The sequence below is a fragment of the Miniopterus schreibersii genome (genome assembly GCF_964146895.1).
Source record: "Miniopterus schreibersii genome assembly, chromosome: 7".
Classification (NCBI taxonomy): domain Eukaryota; kingdom Metazoa; phylum Chordata; class Mammalia; order Chiroptera; family Miniopteridae; genus Miniopterus; species Miniopterus schreibersii.
Window position 1 is genome coordinate 30,232,627 of NC_138108.1, and position 22,532 is coordinate 30,255,158.

Genomic DNA, 22,532 nt, shown 5'->3' on the forward strand with positions numbered 1-22,532 from the left:
TGTAGTAATGAGAGAATTTAATGCTAAATGAACAAGAGAGGCAGGCAAGTCTATTAATTTGAATTTGTTCATTCCTGGCAAAAGGAATAGCATAAGAATATGTCAAAACTGTGACTTTAGTAAGACAATTTTTTTGAATAGGGCTAATTTTTTAGAGCAGCCCTAGGTTTATAGAAAAATTGAGTGGAAAGTACAGAGAGTTCCCATAACTTAGCCTCTCCCCACCCCCTGCCAGAGAGTTTCCCTTATTATTAATATCTTGCATTAGTGTGGTGCATTCGTTCAAGTTGATGAGCCAATAATATATTATTATTAAATAAAATCTATAGTCTGCATTAGGATACATGCTTTGTGTTACACAGTTCTCTGGGTTTTAACAAATGCATGTCATGTACCCACCATTACAGTATCATAGAGTCTTTACACTGCCCTGTGCTCCACTTATTTATTGCTCCTTCCCCCCTTAATCCCTGGCAACCACTGATTTTTTTACTGTCTCCATAGTCTTGTCTAACAGTATGTAGGCTTTTCAGATTGGCTTCTTTCACTTAGTAATATCTTTTTAAATCTCCTCCATGTCTTTGTGTAGCTTGACAGCTTATTTCTTTTTATCATTGAATAATATTCCATCTTATAGAGGTATCACAGTTTGTTTATACATTCTCCTATTGAGGACATCTTGGTTGCTTCCAAGTTTTAATAATTATGAATAAAGTTGCTATAAACATTTGTATGCTGTTTTTTGTGTGGTTTTTAATTCATTGGGTAAGTACCTAGGAACATGACTGCTGGATTGTATAAGAATATTTTTAGCTTTTTGAGAAACTGCCCACTGTCTTCCAAAGTGACTGTACCATTTGAAAGTTCCTGTTGCTTTGCATCATCACCACCATTTGGTGTTGTCAGTGTTTTGAATTTTAGCCTTTCGAATCAATGTGTAGTGGTATCTCATTGTTGACTTAATTATTATGAAAGACAGTGGCTTTTAAAATCTATTGGACTGACCATTCTACATCTAAATCTGCCCAAGACAACTAGATCAACTCTTCTTTAATTTAGTGTATTTTTTATTTCAGTAGACATATCTTTATGATTCCAGTGAGGAAATATTAGGTTAAAAAAAACAAGCAAACACACATTAAGAAAAATTGTGTGTTCAGAACAAAGAGAAGGAAATAATAAGAGGCTGAAGCTGAGTCTGTGTTGTCATGTAGAAATTGGCCAGTGTGTTTGACACTGGTAAGGAGCAAGGATAAAAATAATTTAACAACAGTGTTTGGGATAACAAAAGGGGAGACAGCTAGTTGGCAAACAGAAATGTGCAATAGATTGCCAATGAAAATGTGAATGAAACCATTTTACTATGTAATTGGAGACAACAGCTTCATATTCCAGAGATACCATAAAAGAAGAAATATCAACATTTGAATGAAGTATGGTTGCAGGTAGTTTAAAAAAAATGAGAAGTCCAAAATGCCCAAAATAGAAGTTGAGAAAGAGCTGGTATAGCAGAGGCAAGGAGTGCCCTGACCACGCCCCCTTGGGCCTCATCGTTGTTGTTTTGTTGTTGTTGTTATATATATATATATATATGTATGTATGTATGTATATGTATATATATATTTTTTGTTTGTTTGTTCAAAATATTACAGATGTCCTTTTTCTCCCCAATGACCCATTCCACCCCATCCCACCCTCTCTAGTCCCTCTACAAACCATTGTCCGTGTCCTTGGGTTGTGCATATATGCATATAAATTCTTTGGTTAATCTCTCCCCCTCCACCCACCCGCCCCCCTCCATTTCTCTGAGATTCGTTAGTCTGATCTATGCTTCCATGTCATTGAATCTATTTTGTTCATCAGCTTATTAAGTTCTTTAGATTCCACATGTAAGTGAGATCATGTGATGTTTGTCTTTCTCTGCCTGGCTTATTTCGCTTAGCATAATATTCTCCAGGTCCTTCCATACTGTCCCAAAGGGCACGAGATCCTTCTTCCTTACAGCTGCATAGTATTCCATGGTGTAAATGTCCCACAGCTTTTTATCCACTCATCTACTGATGGGCACTCGGGCTGTTCCCAGATCTTAGCTATTGTAAATTGTGCTGCTATGAACATAGGGGTGCATAGGGCCTCATTGTTTTAATCAGGTGGATTTACAAGTGGCAACATCTGCATCTTTTTGCTTCAGGGCTAATGATGACAAGAGCTGGTGTAAAAATCCTCCATTTCCTGGGGCCCTTAAATTGATAACTCTAAGTCATAGGTCTACACTGGCTCCCAGAATGGCTTGATAACACACCCTTTACTGGATGCCTTCTCTCCCTTGGCTTACTCAGCCACTCCCATAACTGTGTTTTGGGGACCAACTCCCAATTATACTTCTTGCACCAGAATCTTTGTTTCAGGGTTAGCTTCTGGAGGAAGCCAATCTCAGTTGTTGGTTACATGTTTCTTTGGAATCCCACACCCCCGTGGTTCCTGGTGCTGCTCTCCTTCAAGGCTCTCCTGAAACCTCCACTTCTTTGTCCTGGGGCTCATTCATCTCCTCTTGCAGTTGCTAGGTCACTGCAGCCAGAGAATATCTGGTAAATCCTTCCCAATGCAGAAGAAATTAATTAAATATAGTGTCAAGTCTCCCTGTGTGTTTGCATTTTAAAGAGGATCCTTGGGAAAAGAACTCAAAGGAGTGACTGTACAGTTGTGAAATTCAGAGTCTGTGCCACCTGAATGGAGGAGATTATTTTAAGCAAGACTTCTCATGTCCTTTATCTCTGACTGGTATTCCTAGGGTCATTTGGGAGAAAAAAAGCAGATGAACTAGTCACTCTTTAGTGACAAGTCAAATTTATAAATTAGATGAAAGGGAAATTTAAATTAGAAAAGGAATTTGAAGGAAAGCCAAGGAATTAGCATAAAGTGGCAGAAAGATTAAAACAGCATATTCATTGATTCCAAGACACATTTTCCCCCACATTTTAACATCCCTGAAATAAAATTGCATCTTCTAATCAATAGCATCTCTTAACTGCTGTCATGAGGTGGCAGTCACAATGCCATTGTCATTGCCAGTGATGTGAAATTGAGTCATAGCTATTTATGTTGTTTGTCACTTCAGTTGAATTATGTGCACTGTTACTACAACACATGTTGAGTTTAACTGTTATTTAAAGTGTCATCAATATAACACTATGATTCAGGATTGAAAGAAATAGTTATGTGTGCAGAATGGAACAAAAACAAATCACCAGGGGATAAATTTTATAATAAGAAAATTATTTGTCACTAGATGGATAACCCTAAATTCCATATTTTCTTGGAAAGCAACAGTAAAGTGCTGTATAGGACATAAGAAGGAGGAAAGATACCCACAGGTAAAAGAAGTTATATTATCTTTCATTACTGAGATTCATGCAAAAGAATTGCCTATCATACACAAAGCAACAGTGGCAAGAGAAATTGCTAAATTCCGCACAATAGATGGACAAAATCTCAAAACAATAGAAGGCTGGAGTAAACAAATCACGTACTGGGCAGGATTATCATTAAGACATACAATATCCATTTATCAGAAACTTCCTGCTGATTTTGAACACACTGCACTTAACTTCCAGCATGATGCCATTGAAAAAAATTAAAATGTGTTTAATCAAATAGGTAATGCTGGGGAAAGGAGATTGGTTTTCTCTGAGCAGACTAAAATTACACTGTCAATACAAAAGGATTTTTAAATGGATCAAGAGTATGTATTTGGGTAATCTTATGCCTAACTGCCAATTGCTGAAGTTCCACCCTATTTAATTTAAACTGTAAAACAATGTCTGAGAACAAGAACATCTTCGTTATTGGAAGTGAACCAAAATAGAATGGGTGATGGTTAAGCTGACAGAGGACTGGTTAGAGTGTTCTGGAATAGAAATCTTAGTACTACTATATATTCTAGTTCTCGATCTTACGGACATGTATCTGAACAATTAAATAATAATTTCACCTGAAAGTGTAGTGATGTGATTGTTAATCATGACGGCATGATTAGGTCACTACAACCGCTCAGTACTTCAGACAACAAACCATGAAGGACCATTTGTAGAAGGAATGGGGGTCCTGGTTATTGTCTAAAAACTTTCTATTGAGAACTTTTGGTAAGGTCAAGAAAGAGTCAGCATGAAAACTTACAGAATGGAGATAATGGTTGTGCACGCTTTAAATAAATGCTACATCATTGACATTCTTGATGGCTCAGAGGACATTATTTTATTTTAAAAATATGGATGCTAATAATCTAAGTTCAGAAAAGTTGATTCTAAATATGTGAAGAATTTTCATGCATATTTACCCTTTTCTACGCACAGTACTGATACGTGGTTTTAAATATCTACCTGTTGAAATAAATCAAAAGGATTTTTTCAATAAGCATAAAATAAAATTCTAAGTGATAAAATGAATAATGTCATAGTTGATATTTTTGCTTCCAGGCAAAAAGCACTATAAGAGATTTAGGTCAGTTTATAGCAATGAAAGATTTGACTCATTTGTAATATATAACATGTCTGAATGTTTCTGACAGAACCACAAAGAGAAAATTCACAAAATACATTTTAACATGCCTCTTTCAATAACTGTCAAGATTAATTGGACAAAACATCAGCAAGGATGCAGAAACTTGAACAACGGAATTAACAAACCTGGGTTAACGAACCTGAGTAAGACATTTGAGCCAACAGCTGCAGGATTCCCATTCTTTACAAGCTCACATGGAACATTTATTCACAAAAGGCCCATATGCTGGGCCACAAAGCAAGTCGCAACAAATTTTAAGTGATTGAAGTAATTCAGAACATCAATTCTGATTAGAATTTTTAAATCTATAAAAAATCAGTTTAAGAAAAAAGATGAATAGAAAATCCCTATGTTTGGAAACTGACCAGTACATTTCTAAATAAGTCTTTAGGATGAAAGTGAAATCCTGATAGAAACTAGATGATTAAAAGGGAAGAAAAATTTTATCAGTATTTAACAATCTTATACATATTATGATTTGTATATGCAAATAAATTCAAAAAAATCTACAGATAAATTTTTAGAATAAGAGCTATTACAGATGCATTATTAGAATCAATGGGCTTAGCAAAGTTGAAAAATTCAAAATCAATACATTAAAAAAATCAAATATATTTCTACATACCAGCAAAAATAATTAGGAGAGAAAGATACTATTTATTTCATTATCAAAACTACCAACTACATAGAAATAAACCTGTGAAAAATGTATAAGATCTCTGTGGAAAATTATAATGCTTCATAGAGAAACATTAAAGAAAACCTAAATAAATAAGTTAGAACATAATTATAAAGATACCAAGTCTCCCAAATGTATCTAAAGATTTATTGACGTTCAAATTCTCAACATATTTGTGAGTGTGTGTATAGCCTGACAAGCTGTTTCTAACATTTATATGAAAATGGAAACAAAACCTATACTTGACATCAAACCTATTCTAAAGTTCTAGTAATTAAGACAGTTTCCTGATAGAGCAGAGATAGACAGAACCGTAAGATGAAATGGGTTCCAGCAGCAAACCCATCCATGTATAGACACTTGATTTATGACAGAGTTGGCCCAACAGAGCCAGTGGTAAAAGAACAGAATGTTCAATAAATATTGTTAGAACTGAGTATCCATATAGAAAAAAGGGAAAGGGACCTCTCATTATTAACAAGCTCCATGGGGATTAACATTAAAGGCAAAAGCGTAAGGACTTAGCCCTGGCCGGTGTGGCTCAGTTGGTTAAGCATCATCCCCTGCACCCAGCGAAGGGCTGCCAGTGTGATTCTGGTCAGAGCACACACCCAGGTTACGGTTCAATCCTTGGTCAGGGCGCGTGCAGGAGGCAGCTGGTCTGTGTTCCTCTCTCACTTCGCTGTTTCTCTCCCTATCTCCCTCTGCCTTCCTCTCTCTCTCTCAAAGAAATAAAAACATATTTGAAAAAAAAAAGTATAAAGACTTAAAAAGATAAAATAGGAAAAAGCTTCCATGACTGCAGGTTAGGGAAAGATATCTTAAATCATAAAAAGCACTAGCCATAAGAGAAGAATTTGACTTCATTAAAATTAAAAACTTCTATTCATTGACACTATGAGATAGTGGAAAGACAAGCCACGAGTAGAAGGTATGTGTAATACCTGTACTCAGGAAAGACAGACAGATGGAAAAGGGGAAGTTTTTCTTCCTCTGGTTTTCTCTTCCTTCCCTCCTTCAGCCAACACACACTTGGAGTGGTTGTTTTTTATTTTTGTTGTGTTGTTGCTCTTTTTTTTTTTTTTTTTAAGGTGTATATGTATGGTAACTACTGAAGGGTGAACATGAGTGCATCTTTGATATTTGCAAAAATAAAAAGTGCTAATCTGGTTTTGAATCTATAGTGATCAATTTTCCATAAGATGTTTTTGTCTCATACATTTAAGTGGGAGACTAAGTTAGGAAAATGCAAAAGGGAAGTGAAAAGATAGCTTGGTTCAAAACAGTGGTGATTTTTTGCTCTTAAAAAAGGAGGAAAATTAGTAATTTAACCTTACAAGACATGGGGAGAAACTGAAGTTGAAACGGAAGGTAAAAGACCTTTAAGTAGGCAAGAAAAATGAAAAAATGTACACAATGGAGCTGAGAAATGTTGAAAGATGGTATCTGAATGATTAACAAAAAAGAACTCCTGTAACAGTGAGAAAAACAAAGACAAAATGGTGATTCTTGGAAGGTAGACAGAAAAAATCAATGTGAAAATTAACAACAGGAACAAATTTTAACCAGAAAGAATCTGAAATTGTCAGCATGCAGAAATCAGAAATTTGATATTCCTGCTTATAAATAGGATCATTTTAATTTATTTACCTTATGAGTTTCTGTCAATTCGGGTTTTTTTCTTTAGGAATTTTCTGATTTAAGGGGTGGGAAGAGTTCTGAAAGTCGTAGAATATGGAAGAGCAGAAACTTGGATACTTGATGTTTACTATAGTTTTACAAATAGAAGTGCTAATTAAATGCATCAGCTAATAAAATTATGACAGCAGTCAAGGCCATACAAATGTTTACAACCAATAACCTCATTTCTTTCCTAGAAAGAACTCTTGGTTTACTTGGCCTACTTTTGTTTAATTTTAATTTTCCACTTTGTAGATTGTTATTTTATTTTTTCTGCTATTGACCTTTTGGCCATTTCATGGATAATTTGCACCCCCTTCAGAGAGGAGGGCAGAGGAAAACTAAATAAATGCATTTGTCTACATGTATTGTTCTTCCTGGAAATCCTGCCATGGAAAAGGTCTAATAACAAAGAAGTTTAATGCTATGACTAAAATGATGATGTTGTTCCTATTAGACTTGTAAACCAAGAAAGCACAGATACCTATGGGGGCCTGGCAGGTAAGGTAAGTGAGAGCTTGAGACACTCAGTGGTGGACACTAGTGCAAACGTGGATAATACATGCTCCCCTTGAAAGGATTAGAATATTTTATCTTACACAACATACCTGAGCTAGTCAACATGAACAACACCAGACAGGGACCAAAAGAAATGCTTTAAGCAAACGATGAAGCACATAATTAACCAGTGAATAGCTGGGACCACCATGGTTCAAATAAGTAACTCTTTCACCTAAAACCTATCCTAAGTCTAAAGTAAAATGATTTTTGAAGACCGAGCAATATGTCTCATGGGAGTCTACAGCCACAATATAAGTTTCTGTGGCTTTATAATAGATTGTTGGAACAAATCCCAAATAATTTCCATATTTATTGGGAGATGATTTTTTATTTGCAAGCAGTAATGTTTCTTCATGATGTATATATATATATATTTAAGCTTTTATGTTGCTTCTGCTCACTTTTTTCAGGGAAAATTTCATGGAAATCCAATGCATGTGGCTGTGGTTATTTCAAATTGTTTAAGAGAAGAGAGGAGAATACTGGCTGCAGCCAACATGCCCATTCAGGTAATATTTTCTGAAATTGTGATCTTGTTATCACCTTGGGTTCAATTTTTCTGATCCAAAAATCTCTTCTTGGGAACCAGCTTCTTCTCCCTGTGTTGGCGGTGCCACCATCCTTCTGGTCACTTGTAATCAAGGTCTAGGGTCATCTTTGAGTAAGATCTTTTTCTCTTTCTTTATTGAGATAATTACCAAATTTTTCTAGCTTTTTTTTCTAGAATCTTATCTATACATTCTTTTCGATTTCTACTGGTCACACTCTGGCCCATGGTCTTACAACATTGGTTGTAAAATATAGTAACTACCCCCTTGCTGAATTCCCAGCATTTGTACTCTGCTTCCCTCAGCACATTTATCCTCAAGGACTGGTCTTGCTCAGAACCCTTCAGTAGCTCCTGATTTCCTACACCACAAATCCAAACTACTCCACAAGTAGGGATTTTGTCTTACAGAAACTTCATAAATATACTTGCTTGTTAATTGCTTGAATGTAATTTGCCCTTCCATATTTTAGATTACATTTTACCCCACTATTCTGAATGAATTCAGAACTTCCATTAAAGACAAGTAGAGGAATCAATGAAATCCTTAATGTATACATTTCAGTTAATCCTTATGTAAAAAAAAAAGAGTATGTTAGCAATAAAGTTCCCTAATAACATCTTCCATAATTTAGTAATTCACACCACAATATTTATTTTTGAAGGTCTAAGTAAACTCTTTTAACTATTATAAATTCTCAGGTTTAGCTATCGTCAGGTTATGGTTATTTTGGAAGAAGTATGAAGTTTTAAAAATTTACTACTCTTATTTTTTAGATGAAAAAGAGAATGATATTTTTATTTCATTTAAAATCTAAAGCATAGTAAGTTTATAAAGTAAATATAGTTAGGCTCAATGCTTTCGGGTTAACATTAAGATGTTATTACTAATATATTTTCACATTTATATTCTAAGCTATCCTTCTTTTATGTTCCTCTTGTCTCTCATCATTTTAGTAGATGTGTGTATGTGTGTTGTTCCCTTCAAATCTCAGATATCAATTAAATTAGAAACATTAGTTTATTTGCATAGATGCTAATCAAAGTCACTGTAAATAATCTTCCAGTACCACCTACTAACACAAAGGAAGCACTGGTTTGTAAATTTCAAAGAGGCAGACAAATAATTGAAGCTAAATGAGAATGAGGGAATTTTATAAAGGTTTACAGTCTGAAGAATGCGGTGTATTTGAAAGAGCACTTGATTGACAGTCAAGGACATGGGTTCCATGTCCTTAGCTAAGTCATCAACGTTTCTAATCATAGCTCCTCACCCAACTGTAATGGGAAGGGGTTGCTGACATCTCTAACTCTCATCTCTAGATGTCTATGTACCTTTATATCAAAGAAACACATTCAACGTCAGATTATTACAGTGACCAAGAAAAGGTGCTGGCAGAAGCTGGTTAGCCTTTCTGTTTAACCAGGCTAACATTTTTATATATTCTTTAGTAAACTCCCTTTGTTCTAGCATAAAAATAATTCTCATGCTGTCAGATTCACCTGAATTTAAGTCCAATACTAAATTTAAGTCTAACTTAATGTAGTTTCACTATACTAATGTTTAAATTACATGTATTAGTTTTAGAGAATTTCAAAATATAGGTCTGTTATAACAAATTCAGAAAATTTTTTACAATAGAATCATCTATAATTTTACTATTCATGGATAACACACTTATAATATTTTGTTGTGTGTTTTTTCCAATCACATGTACTTGAGTATATATATGTCTATACATATATCCATATATTTATAAATATATATACATATACAAGCAATAGAGATCATAAATAGATGGTGTTTTATAATTTTCTCTATTTTTAGCAATTTGACACTACTTATATATCATTAAGTATTTTTCTACAGCATGATTTTTAATGGCTATAGAGTATTTCATATCATATTGATCCAAACCTCGGTTCAAAGTATACCAAAGTATACATTCATCATAAACCTGTTTTATCAACATCATTGACATTTCAAGACATTCTTTTTCCAGGGACCTCTGGAGAAATCCTTACAAAGTTCTTCAGTTTCAGAAAGACAGAGGAATGTGGAGCACAAAGTGGCTGCCATTAAAAATAGTGTGCAGGTGAGTGATCTTATAGATACCTAGAAAGGCTAGCTATTGTCCCCATACAAACAACTATGTCCCTTTCTCCTATGTGCCCAAAGTCAGTGCATACAGAAATCACAGGATAATTTGTTAGTCAGGTAAATGTCTCTGACACACTATGTTCATATTAGAAAAGATTTCTTTTGGGGAAGCATTTTAACTTCAATTACTGGAGACTGGGTGTCCCCACCACACTGTTGCTGGGGAGCCATGTGGTCTCAGGCAAGTAAGTTACTTCACATCTATAAACTTTCACTTCTTTATCTGTAAAAGTGAGTATAACTATCACCATAGGATTGTTGTAAGAATTGCAGGAGATGATTATGAAAAGCCCAGATTTTGACACTTAATACTTGTTATGTCTGAGCTGAAAAGCATCAGCAGGTTTAGAGAAGAGAAAAGTAAGAATCTGAGACAGAAACAGGAGATACTGAGGAAGCATAGTTGTTTTTTCATTCCAAGAAATAGAGAGGGGAAAAAATTCTACTGAATTGTCATAAACTGCAGCAGATTAGGAAGGTGACTTTAAATAAAATGATAATTGGTACATTAATACAGAATTATATGGAACTAAAAGGGAAAAAATACGCATATTCTCAGGTAAAAATGGATATTAGTAGCATCATTTGGAACTAATTGAGAAGCAAGAGGAAAGACGCTGAAAGATTTCCAATTAGGTAGAGAAAATGCAAGAGCAAATTCAGTCTAGTTCTTCCAGTGTTATTCAACTTTCATGGGAATTAGCTCTTTCTAAGTGTAGGTTCTATATAGTTAGTCTGGGATATTACTGGAAACTGCAAGCACAAAACAGTATGTTTTGAAATATTGATATGTTTCATTGATGTGCTTAATATAACAACTAAGAGTATGTTTTCTTTTGTAAAAAAGATAACAGAACAAGACACCAAATATTTAGAAGACCTGCAAGATGAATTTGACTACAGGTATAAAACAATTCAGATGATGGGTAAGTTTTTGTTTCATCTGTAATTCTACTTAGGGACATAAGAGTAACATGACTAGGGTTTCTTCTTTACTGACAGAACTGCTAAATTGATCTGTTTCCCTAAGTGAGTTATTTTTTATTTTAAGGGAGGGCTCAGGAGAAGAATATTTTGCTTCCTCCTTTTCCTCCATATAAATATATATATTTTTATTAACCAATTTTAAGTAAATTATAAAGCTGATGAGGAAGCACTTCTACTTTGGCATGCAGCTCCAAAAACTAAATACATTCTCCTATAGAAGCAAAATATCATTATCATAATTAAAAAGGATAATAATAATTGTTTGATATGATCAGGAAATTAATAATATCATCCCTGGGTGAGTTTTTAAAAATATATTTTTTATTATTTATAAAGTAGAAATGTGACTCACTGTAGGAAATTTGGAAAATAGACAAAAGCAATACAAAATAAAAATCACACAAAATTCTACTGTCTACAGATAAATACTGTCAAATGGTAGTATATTTCCTTCCAGCCTTTTCCCTATGTGTTCAAATATCTATTTGCAAAATATTGGGATAATCTTGTACATAGTTTTGTGTGTGGCATTTTAAAGTGTTAAGTATTTCCCCATATCATAAAAAATCTTGAAAACATAATTCCAATAATTATATAAATATCAAAATGTAAGAATACTGAGATTTATTTGACTATCTCTTTGTGGTTAAACAGTGAAGTTGTTTATAGTTAGGTGTTTTTTAAAAACTGGAAAGAAAGAATGAGACTGTTCGTTAGGTTTAAGATTTACAAGTAATAAGGGATTATTTAAAGTATGTTGCAATTAGCGGGACAATTGGAGAAATTCTAATTAGGTCTAGATTAGTTAATGGGATTGTATCAGTGTTAACTTACTGGCTTTGATCATTGTATTATGTTTATGTAAGACATTAGAGGAAGCTGGATGAAGAATATATGGGAACTCTATTACTTTTGCAACTTTTTAAAATTCTAAAATTATTTTAAAATAACTTAAAAACAAATTGGATATAAATCTCTCATTTAAAGAATCATCTTTAACTATTGGAAATATTAGCTTAAAATGTATGTGGAAGGTACTATGGATGACTATGCTCAAACACTTACCTTTTCATCTAAGATTTAAAAGAGAAGATATAGGAAACTTGTTTTTCCTGGCATGGGTGAGAAGTGACATGTTCTTCTGGAAGCACTTCTACTTTGGCATGCAGCTCCAAAAACTAAATACATTCTCCTATAGAAGCAAAATATCATTATCACAATATCATAATATCATTATCTTCAGGATGTCTTGACTCCCATGAAATGTAATTTAAAATGTTTATGATTGTATGTATAATTTTTTTCTTCAGAAGAAGTGACACAAACATGGGTTTTATCAGAGTATCAAAGGGGCCCACAATCCTAAAATGAGTTAGAACAACCACAAATTTAATCAAGCATTACAGGTCATTGAAAGCAGCCTCATCCCAAATTTCATATGTGAACTATCAATTTTGAGAATTAGAATATAATGAAAAACATTAAATGATAAAATTATTTTGAACTTACTATATTGCAATTAGGGTTAATTTAATATCTTTCAGTGCTCCATGAGAATTATGAAGAATAAAAATAATAATTTTATCATTTAAGTCCAGTATTTATTTTGTTGGCTATAAGTGAAATGAAATAAGAGATACATGGAAAACAAGTTAAAACCTTGCTAGTGAAGATGGGAAAGAATTAGCTAGTGAAGTTTTGAGTTGATAAAATGGTACATAAGCAAGGTTTTGCTACAGGTGGGATCTAGGAGTTAGTGAATTTGTGAATTAAAGCAACCAGAAATGACTTCCTGAATATCAGCGCTATTTTATAAAGAAATTCGGCACAGTGTTGTTCTGGTGCCTCTTTTTCAGTTACACAAGTCAGATCAGCATTCCCAGTGTTCACTTTTCATAGACATGAGTGGCTGGTAGAAACCATCACTTGCTATATACCAATAAAGTTTTTTTGGTTTTTTTGTTTTTGTTTTTCTTAAATATATCTTTATTGATTTCAGAGAGAGGCAGGGAGAGGGGGAGAGAGAGAGAGAAACATCAGTGATGAGAGAGTCATTGATCGAGCCCGCAACCCGGGCATGTGCCCTGACCGGGAATCGAACCGGGAATCGCCTGGATCCCAGGTCGACGCTCAACTGCTGAGCCACACCTGGCCGGGCGCCAATAAAGTTTTATGTTTAAAATAAATAATACAATTTTTCTTGCATGTCCCCCATTTAAGAGGATAAACCATTTTGGTTTTTCTTCAGTCAGAGATGTTTTTGCCACACTTTCCCACTTCTAGTTTTACTGAGGCTAGCCTATTTTGCAGAGAAAAAGGAAAAGCAAAGGATTTAGTCTTTGTTATTAGTTCATGAGACCACGTAGACAAAACACTAACTCCACCGGGCAGTTTCTCTTAACTCCTGGGTATAAGGTAGAGGATCGGGAGGAGTGAAATACGATTTAATCATGGGCACAAAGAGAGGTATCTAATAAGGAATCCATTATAAAAAGTTTTTTATCTTCACTCTCCCCACCCCAAAAAGGAGCCTGGGGTGAAGACTGGTCTTCTCTCAAGGTCTGTAAAGTAGAGAGCTCTTCTGTGGCATGCCTGGGTGTAATCCTTCCTGGCAAAATGAACAGACTTAGTTCCAAGCTCGTCTCTAATGGCCCGTTTGGGCTCCTGCATCTTAGGAGGGCAGGTTGCAGCTGACTTGACTTTCAGGACGGAGAACTTTGCCTCAAAGAGGACTCTAAATCTGATCTCTTTTCCTTCGTAGATCAGGGTGACAAGAACAATGCCCTGATGAGTCAGGAAGTTTTGACTCTGCAAGAAATGCTCAACAGCCTCGACTTCAAGAGAAAGGTTAGTGAAGACCTTTAATTTGGCCTCAAGCTACTTTTCTCCTTTTCCTGCATCTAGTCCAGCTGAAAAGCATCCAGCTCTTGGATTTTATTTGTTCCATTTACCCTGAATGAATAAATGGCAATGTTTCTTTTTTTTAAATTGTCTTACGAAAGTCCCAGTTCTGGAACTCTCTAGAGTCTGTTTATCTTGCTTACGTGGTACATTTACTGTAGCTACCATTAATGTCAAGGTGAACATTTCACCCAATTTTTATTTGCCATTATTTCAGACATGACTCTTTTAGTTGCTGTACTTAATATGCTTAGGTGGGTTCTACTACGTATGTATAATTAAAATATTACTTGAAGACTACCAAAATATTACTGGAAAAATAAGTGTTCCAGTTTCTATGCTGAAAGATGACACTGTGCTAAGCAATTTCCTAGATTTCAGCCTAGTTTATTGACAACTAAATTTTTCAATCTAACCTCCTCCCAAGGAGAGGAAGAACTTTTTTTCTGGCTCAATGAAATATTTTAAAAGAGGGGGAACATCTCTGTTTTAATTTTCTACCTCTCCTTGAAAATAAATGCTATTGAAATTAAACCAGTCACTGATAAATCAATACTTTATTTCTAACAGTTCGGCTCCATTTCTTATGCAGGAATTTGTGTACACATAAATAAATATAAAATTTATTTTACCCTAAACTATAAACTTAAACAGTTATATATCAGATTTTAAACGTTAGTCCAAGATAAACGTAATGTTTTCGTGTATAATAAATGCATACTATACGTTTTATGCGTGTCATCTTATTCAACTTTAGGAGTAAGATTTTAAGAAGAGAAGGAACCTTGGAAATAATTTTGTCTATTCTCCTAATTGCATAGATCAGAAGACCAAATTCCAGAAAAGTTAAATGGTTTATCCACATTCAAATAGCTTGTGGCAAAACCAGGGTAGGAATTCACATCTAATTGCTAGGCCTTGAACAGTTACACTCCACTCTGCCTTCCAAAACCCAGATAAAGTACTAATTAATCAGTACATTTTACAATAAATGCATAAACATATTTATAAGAATATAAATTCAATTCATAATGTCTTTTTAAAAAGCAAATATATATGGCTTTATGACTATAAGATTCAATATTGTCAAAGAGTTACAAATTCAATGATAGTGTGAGAATATTTTGAGATATTAAGAGAATGTTAACTGTGGCCATACTTTTCTCTTCCTGACATTATTTGATTGTAATAACTTAATCGTTTGAAAAGGCAGTGCTGTGACAAATAGAAGGTGGTATTTGGTAAAATACTTGGTCAAAATTTTAAGCAAGCCTTTATCTCCCAAGTCAGACAAATTGTTTTATATGTTGAATTATGAGTGACTTAGGTTGTATCTCATGAAAATCTTTTCAGCAATCATCTCTGTTTTTAGGAAGCCCTCAGTAAGATGACACAAATAGTAAATGAAACGGACTTATTAATGAACGGCATGCTAATAGAGGAGCTACAAGACTGGAAGAGGCGGCAGCAAGTTGCCTGCATCGGTGGTCCTCTCCATAATGGGCTCGACCAGCTTCAAAACTGGTAAAACAATTGACTTCAGTTTCTAGTGAAAACCACAGGAAGTACAAAACTTCAGTGTTGCTCAGCCAGAGAATGCAGGCTTAGACCAGAATGTCAATTCATTCAGCTTATTGATGGCTGATTAGCAGGGGGGAAGTCTACAGTTGAAAATAAATAGGTGTAATTGTATATGTGCTCTTAACTTTTATTCCTTTGGGGAGAAAAAGAAAGCATCTATAGAAATCTATAAAATACATAAGTATTGCTTAATTTTCTTATACAACAATCTTAAAAGACGCATGAATTTTTGAAACCAGCAATAAATATGTTTTTTTAAGGACATAAGAAGCACTGGCTTCAAAAGCTTGAAAAGATATCTCAGTTTTTAAAGGTGTATCTTAAGAGGTCAGAGTTAAACATTAGTTTGTGTTTTCAACAAAGCAATTTCTTTTTTAATTTAAATGAAAAATCTCCGATGCCTAAAACAGCATGGCATCTGCTGCCTCTGTGTGCACGTATGCAATAGTATATAGACACAGTCCACTGCATTAGAAGAAAAAGTGTTGACGGGTTTTCCCCTTCATTAATGCAGAAATAAAACAATCTAAATGAAAGAAAAATTAGAAAATATAATTAAAAAGAAGGAAAATGTTCAACAGAAATCTAAAATTGTTTTCAAAGGATACAATTCAATGCAATGAAAATATATACTAACTTGGACACTTGCACTAAAAGCTCTGTCCTGCCAGGCATACTTCTCAAAAAAAGTAAGGAATTGGGCTCTTTTTGAAACATACTAATTTTCCTTGGGGACATACATTGATTCTCTAACCTAATTGTACTCTGTTGTTATGAAAACAAGATAAACAACAAGGGGAACAATAAAATGGTGCTCATACCAGATCCAGTGAGGGTTGACAGTTCTTTCCATAATGTAATGTGGGGAATAAGCTTTTTAGTGGAAAGAGCTGCTGTCAGGGCTAAATGGACGTATCAAGTCTGTTAAGACAGTCGGCCTCCTTGTAGATGGAGGCCCCTTCGATCCCCCCTTCCTTAGACTTCCAGCCCAAGCCCCCACCTCCATTTCCAAGGTGAGAACACCACATAGTGAGGAAAACCAAGCAGATACCTTTCTCCAGAGATCTCCATTGATAAGTCTAGGCTGATACCAAGGACTTATAAAAAAACATAAATGTCCGCTTTATATTGTTTTTCTTCTTCAGTATTCTTACACATAACTTTCTTCATGTCATGTATTTTTAAAATTTTAAATTTTCTCTTTCTTTGCTCCTTAGTGAGTGCCAAATTCTTAACATATATATGTTCAACAGACTTATATATGTTAAACAAAGGATAATTAAAATGGATTTCTTGTCTGTAACTGAAGGTATAAATTAGAAAATGTGAAAATATTTAGCACTGTATCATGCATCTTAGAGAAAAAATGGATTAAGGGGAAAAAATGAAAGGAACTGTCACTAACCTTTCATGAAATTAAGTGATTACTTTAATGTTTTAATATTTGCTAAATACAGTTACTAGTTAAAATAATAGATTAAGTGGAAAAACTATCTGTGATTTTCCTTTGCTTCAATAGCTTTACACTGTTGGCAGAAAGTCTGTTCCAGCTCAAACGACAATTGGAGAAATTAGAGGAACAATCTGCCAAAGTGACATATGAAGGTGATCCCATCCCCATGCAAAGACCTCATCTGCTAGAAAGAGTGACCTTCTTGATCTACAACATTTTTAAGAAGTAAGTGTTATCCATTAAGTGCCTCATGGCATGTTCAGTCCTGTGGAGGTGTAGGGACACCCTGACTGGGGTTTTGGTGTTACGGTGAAGGAATGGTAGGAAACCAAACAGTGAGCCTCAGGTGAACTGAATAAAGCTCCAGAGTTCCGGAAACACTTCTACTCTGTACTATTCATCAATACTCCCCCCACTGCATGACGCAGTTTTCCATGAGCCAAGCACAGCACTCTCCTAAAGTTCATTTTTCAACATTTAGAAAAGATTTCAAGGATTTCTTAAATACATTCCCAAGAAATGAAGGGAGAACATGTTTATGTTTATAATCTCATCTAAAGAAAAAAATATACTAGTACACACAGAAATCCTAATATCTACTACAAAAATGGCATAAAATTAACTTTCTGTTTTATGTTTAGCATGATAAAAATAGACGGGGGCTTTTATTCTTGACTCAATTATTACAATTAAGAATTAATTACTGTTGTTACTTAGGGACAATCTTTAGGCACTTTTTCATCTCCTGGTAATTATTTATGAGAAATCTTTGGAAAGCTTTGAGCTTTATTAGGGGTTTGAATGTCTTCTAAGTGTAGAAAATTTGGACCTTGTAAGAGGACAGCATCCTGTTCCTCTGTGGTTTTCAGCCTGTCAATATTTTCAGTGTTTTCAAATGACATGCTTTATTTTCTTTTAATCTAGCTCATTTGTGGTTGAACGACAGCCATGCATGCCAACCCACCCTCAGAGACCAATGGTACTTAAAACTCTCATTCAGTTCACCGTAAAGCTAAGGTAGGCACAATGTGTTCTATCATTTCATATGTTTATGGAGCCACAGTCCCTGTGTAATTAAGGCTAATCTCTCTCACTGTGCCTTTGGTTCAACTGTTCTTTTTGAGTGCCTCCTGCTTGCCCAGCACTAAGCTGTGGTAAATACCCATAGAGATGTTAAGATGAGGGCCCTGCTCTTAAGGAGTATGACAGTGAAGATGAGGAAGTGAGGGATATTAACATGAAAGTATGAAATCACAACATGGGCACCATGGAATTAATTGCTGAAAAGACTGACTTGAGAGAAGACTGCAGAGACTGGAGAAGGCCGTGTGGTCACTGTGAGGAAGGACCTCAAGGGAAGGGCAGAGAAAGAAAGGAGAGCAGGACTGCAGAAGTCTGTTTCCTGAGCGTGCAAAGCAGGGAGAGAGATAAAGAAGGTAGATTGGGGACAGATTAAGGAGGGCTTCAGATATCTTGCCCAGGAAATACAGTGGCACATTCTTCCCCTGTGATTACCCAGCAACTAGTTTATTAGATTTCCTAAGAAAACACTCAACACCACATTTTTCAGTACCTGTATATACTTACTAGGTACCTGACTTTTGTGTTATTGTTATTTGATCCTTTCCATTAGCATGAGCAACCAAAAGTTTTCTCTAATGACACTTAAAATAATGAGTTTGAGTTTAAACTTTCAAAGATTTTCATCGTGCTTCAATCCCCAGGGCCCCAAAGTTTTAAATCACTAATCATTAGTTCACTCTGGAAAGCTGAAACTCTAGACAAATACAAGAGGTAATAAAGCCATGATAAAGGGTGATTCAGGGTCCCACCGTAGGGTCCCTCATCACATATCACTATTGGAAGTCCATTTTTATTTTATTCTTTCCGTTTTATTGAGATATAATGAACACACAACACTGCATAAATTTAAGGTGTACAGAATAATGACTTGACTTACGTAAATTGCAAAATGATCACCATGGTAAATTTAGTTCACATTCATTACCTCAGAACTCCATTTTTAAAAGGAAGGCATTTGTCTTCAGTTTGCATTTCAAAAACCCTACTTGGAATTCTTGATCATTTCCTTGTGTAAATTTCACTCTAAGACTTAAGAACCAAAACAAACACCAGGGTTCCCTTTTAAAATTTCATGATTTTCAAAAGTTGTTTATTCTTTATTCCCACATCTCTATTTAACCCAGAAGACAGTAACACTAAAGGGAAATAAAATTAAAGCAGTAGTGGACATCCTACTTTTCCTTGATGACATGGTAAGATGCTCATTGGGACAGAAAGGGCGATGAGTAGGGATTGCTTACAAAGAATTCTGAAAGGAAGAGGTGCCTGAATGCGCACCACCTTGCACGTTGTTTGAACTGATTGTATGAAACAAAGACTATTAGTCCCTGGTTTGGGTGTTCTGCCCTTCTCTGCTACCTGACTGTTGAGTCCCCATTTTTCTTCTCTGTACCCTGTTCCTCACTGTCTTAATAGATGATCTTTTACTTAGTATTCAAGATTTTCCCTTAAACCCCTCTTTACCATAGCACTGCATCTTTCTATTTCAAAGGGAAAGGTAACATAGGACTCCCTTTAAGTTGTCACATCTTACAGCCAATCAGATCCTTCCTGAAGTAGGATAGAGAGGAAGGCAGAGAAGGAAAACATCTTGCTTTATTTCATACCAACCTTCACTACCAAGAAGTACACACATCATATTCCAAATCCCGAAATCAGTCCTGTGCTTGGTACAGGACTTTTAAGGAACCTTTGCAACATTCTACCCACCTTTTGTTTGGGCTGTCTGTTATTTATGATTATATTTCTCTAATGCCAATCAGTTGCTTATCACCATTCTCTATATTCCATCTATTCGATCGGACTTCTTCCTTTTAAGTATAGCCATGTCTACACTTCTCCCTTCCCCAATCTTCACTGTGTCAGTGTCCCGGTATTTAGGGCACGTGCTGGGTGTATATGAGGAGCTCAGTACATGCTGAGTGAATAAATGAGGTTCCAGATGACTGCATAAGTCAATGAATGAGTGAGTGATTGAATGACTATCTCAGAAATTGGACTGAACCTGCAGAGAGAGGGTATATCAGAGGGGACAGTTCAGATGAGATGGGGAAAGCAAAAGTAAAAAGAAGGGGCTGACACTGGAAGAAGGAATTAAAGAAAGTTATTCTGACCTATAATCACTTGATTTGAAATTAGGTATTTTAAAATTATAAACATTTTTGCTTTTACTTAAATACAGTATATTCAAAGATTGCAAATGCACTTAAATGTGAATTTTTCATATTCTACCAGAGGCCTAGTCTTTCTCGATATTTTTGCCATAAAACAAGTATCATCAAAGCATTAAGTTTTACTAAGCTTACAAAATGTGTTCTTATAATATGAGAATAAAATGGAGCCATATTAATAGACTTTGATTTATCTTATGTTTATACATTTAACCCAAATTTGGGCCTTAGCCAAAGTATATAGCTATTTTTCTGACCTAGCCAATATATTACCCAACACACATCAACTAAAGCAATATGGAAACTCTTCCCAAATGTTTCTCAATATATTAAGTAGCTGATGTCATCATTAGTAGCTGGCAAACTGAAGAGGTATTGGACATCTTTAAAACACACCAACATATAACTGGAGATAATGTAATTTGATTTATATGTATATGCTATAAATATATGTGAATCTTTAAATATAAGAAGGCTTTTAGAACTTTTAGTTTTTATCTTTGATTCTTTATTTATATGTCTTTCCAGACTACTAATAAAATTGCCAGAACTAAACTATCAGGTAAAGGTGAAAGCATCAATTGATAAGTAAGTATCTAATTTCATTTTGAAACATAAAAATGTAAGACTTTTTAAAAAGAACTGTTATTTTATAGAATAGTTTCAAACTTTTAAATTCATTTCTCTAACATTGCATATCAATGGGCTTCAAATATTTGACTTTGAAGTTCAACCATTTAATAGAACTCCAATGAATACTTCTTTTAAAAATTTTACTATAAAGACTTGAAATGAAGGTTTGTATACTATCCTCTAAAGTATTATAAAAAGTTTTACTAGGTCTATTAAATAGCTGATTTTAAATAATCTTCTTGGTTTTACAGGAATGTTTCAACTCTAAGGTAAGACCTTTACTTTAGAACTTTTTTGCTGTTCTTATAAATATATTTTACCTGAGACCATGTAAATAGGTAAGATTTCTTTTCTAGTAATAGAAGATTTGTCCTTTGTGGAACTCATGTCAAAGCCATGTCCATTGAAGAATCTTCCAATGGGAGTCTCTCGGTGGAATTTCGACATTTGGTGAGTAAATTTAGACAGTAAAATTATACAAGCTTTATTTCCCCTCCACATCATATGAATCTTTATTAATAAGACTTGCAACTCAATATATGGTGTTTCTTACTGTTTATGTGAGATTAAGGGACATATTGAGAAATAACAACATACCATCACTGAAGAATTAAAAATGATAGAAGGAACACTGAAACTAAACTCAGAATGTGTGAGTTCTTAACAATGGTGAAGTAGTACCTAATATATATAGTAATCGGTCCATAGTTATTGCTGATATTGACAGAAGTAACCTATCTTATAGTGGATAGACATTCCTGGGTTCATTTTTTAAATCTCCCCCAAGAAATGATACCAAGTAACAAGTGTGGCTAAAGACACGTTCATTTTAGGAGCATTAGCTTGGGGGAAAATAAGATGTTCCTGGGTATGACAATTGCACAAGGTTTGCCTTGGTATGTCTAGAAAGCTTCTGACCCAGCCTCATCCTGTTGCTTCTTGTTTTTACCACTTCCTCTTAATCTAGAGTTCTCTTTTTGCTTTCTTTCTAATTCTTTATATAGTTCTTAGATTCCCACAGACCCTACTGCTTGTCTCTCCAGAAACATGTTATTCATCTGGTTTGTTGACATTTAGGAAGTATCTCACCTGAATGTTGGGACGCCTCTGAGTCAGCCTCTCTAAATGATACAAAATTTATGTTAACAGAAAGGTATCTGCATACACAAATTTATGCTGATTTTTATTTTTAGTTTTGCTTTTGTTTGGCCTTCAGTTTTAAAGAGTACTTTTTTTTTTAACTGAATCCCTACTATGTGAGGTTGTTAAATAAAATGTACTGAGGAGTCACATATTGTACATCCTTATAACTAGCACTTTTTTTTTTTTTTTTGCTTAGGTTTAATTTCTGTTTTGCTTAATTTTTTTTTTTTTTTGCTTAGGTTTAACTTCTAATAATGGGCAATGTTTGCTAAAAAATTAGTAAAGCAGTAAGAGGCCAAAACCCTAGTTTTTACACTGTTCTCCTAGTTGCAAAGCATTTTCATATCTATTATTTTTTGCATAATAACTTTAATCACTTTTAATACAGAAGT

At 34.6% G+C, this 22,532-nt stretch overlaps 1 protein-coding gene across 1 annotated transcript in view; it reads left to right on the forward strand.

Annotated features, from left to right (window-relative positions):
* The window catches only part of STAT4 (signal transducer and activator of transcription 4), an 81,664-nt gene that overhangs the window by 42,492 nt on the left and 16,640 nt on the right, over positions 1–22,532 (forward strand). Inside the window, exons 4-13 of the mRNA XM_081142283.1 lie at positions 7,891–7,989; positions 10,031–10,123; positions 11,036–11,114; positions 13,937–14,022; positions 15,449–15,600; positions 17,177–17,335; positions 18,035–18,127; positions 20,893–20,952; positions 21,249–21,266; positions 21,354–21,447. Of these exons, the coding sequence (XP_080998409.1) occupies positions 7,891–7,989; positions 10,031–10,123; positions 11,036–11,114; positions 13,937–14,022; positions 15,449–15,600; positions 17,177–17,335; positions 18,035–18,127; positions 20,893–20,952; positions 21,249–21,266; positions 21,354–21,447 (933 nt within the window). The remainder of the gene's footprint in view (positions 1–7,890; positions 7,990–10,030; positions 10,124–11,035; positions 11,115–13,936; positions 14,023–15,448; positions 15,601–17,176; positions 17,336–18,034; positions 18,128–20,892; positions 20,953–21,248; positions 21,267–21,353; positions 21,448–22,532) is intronic.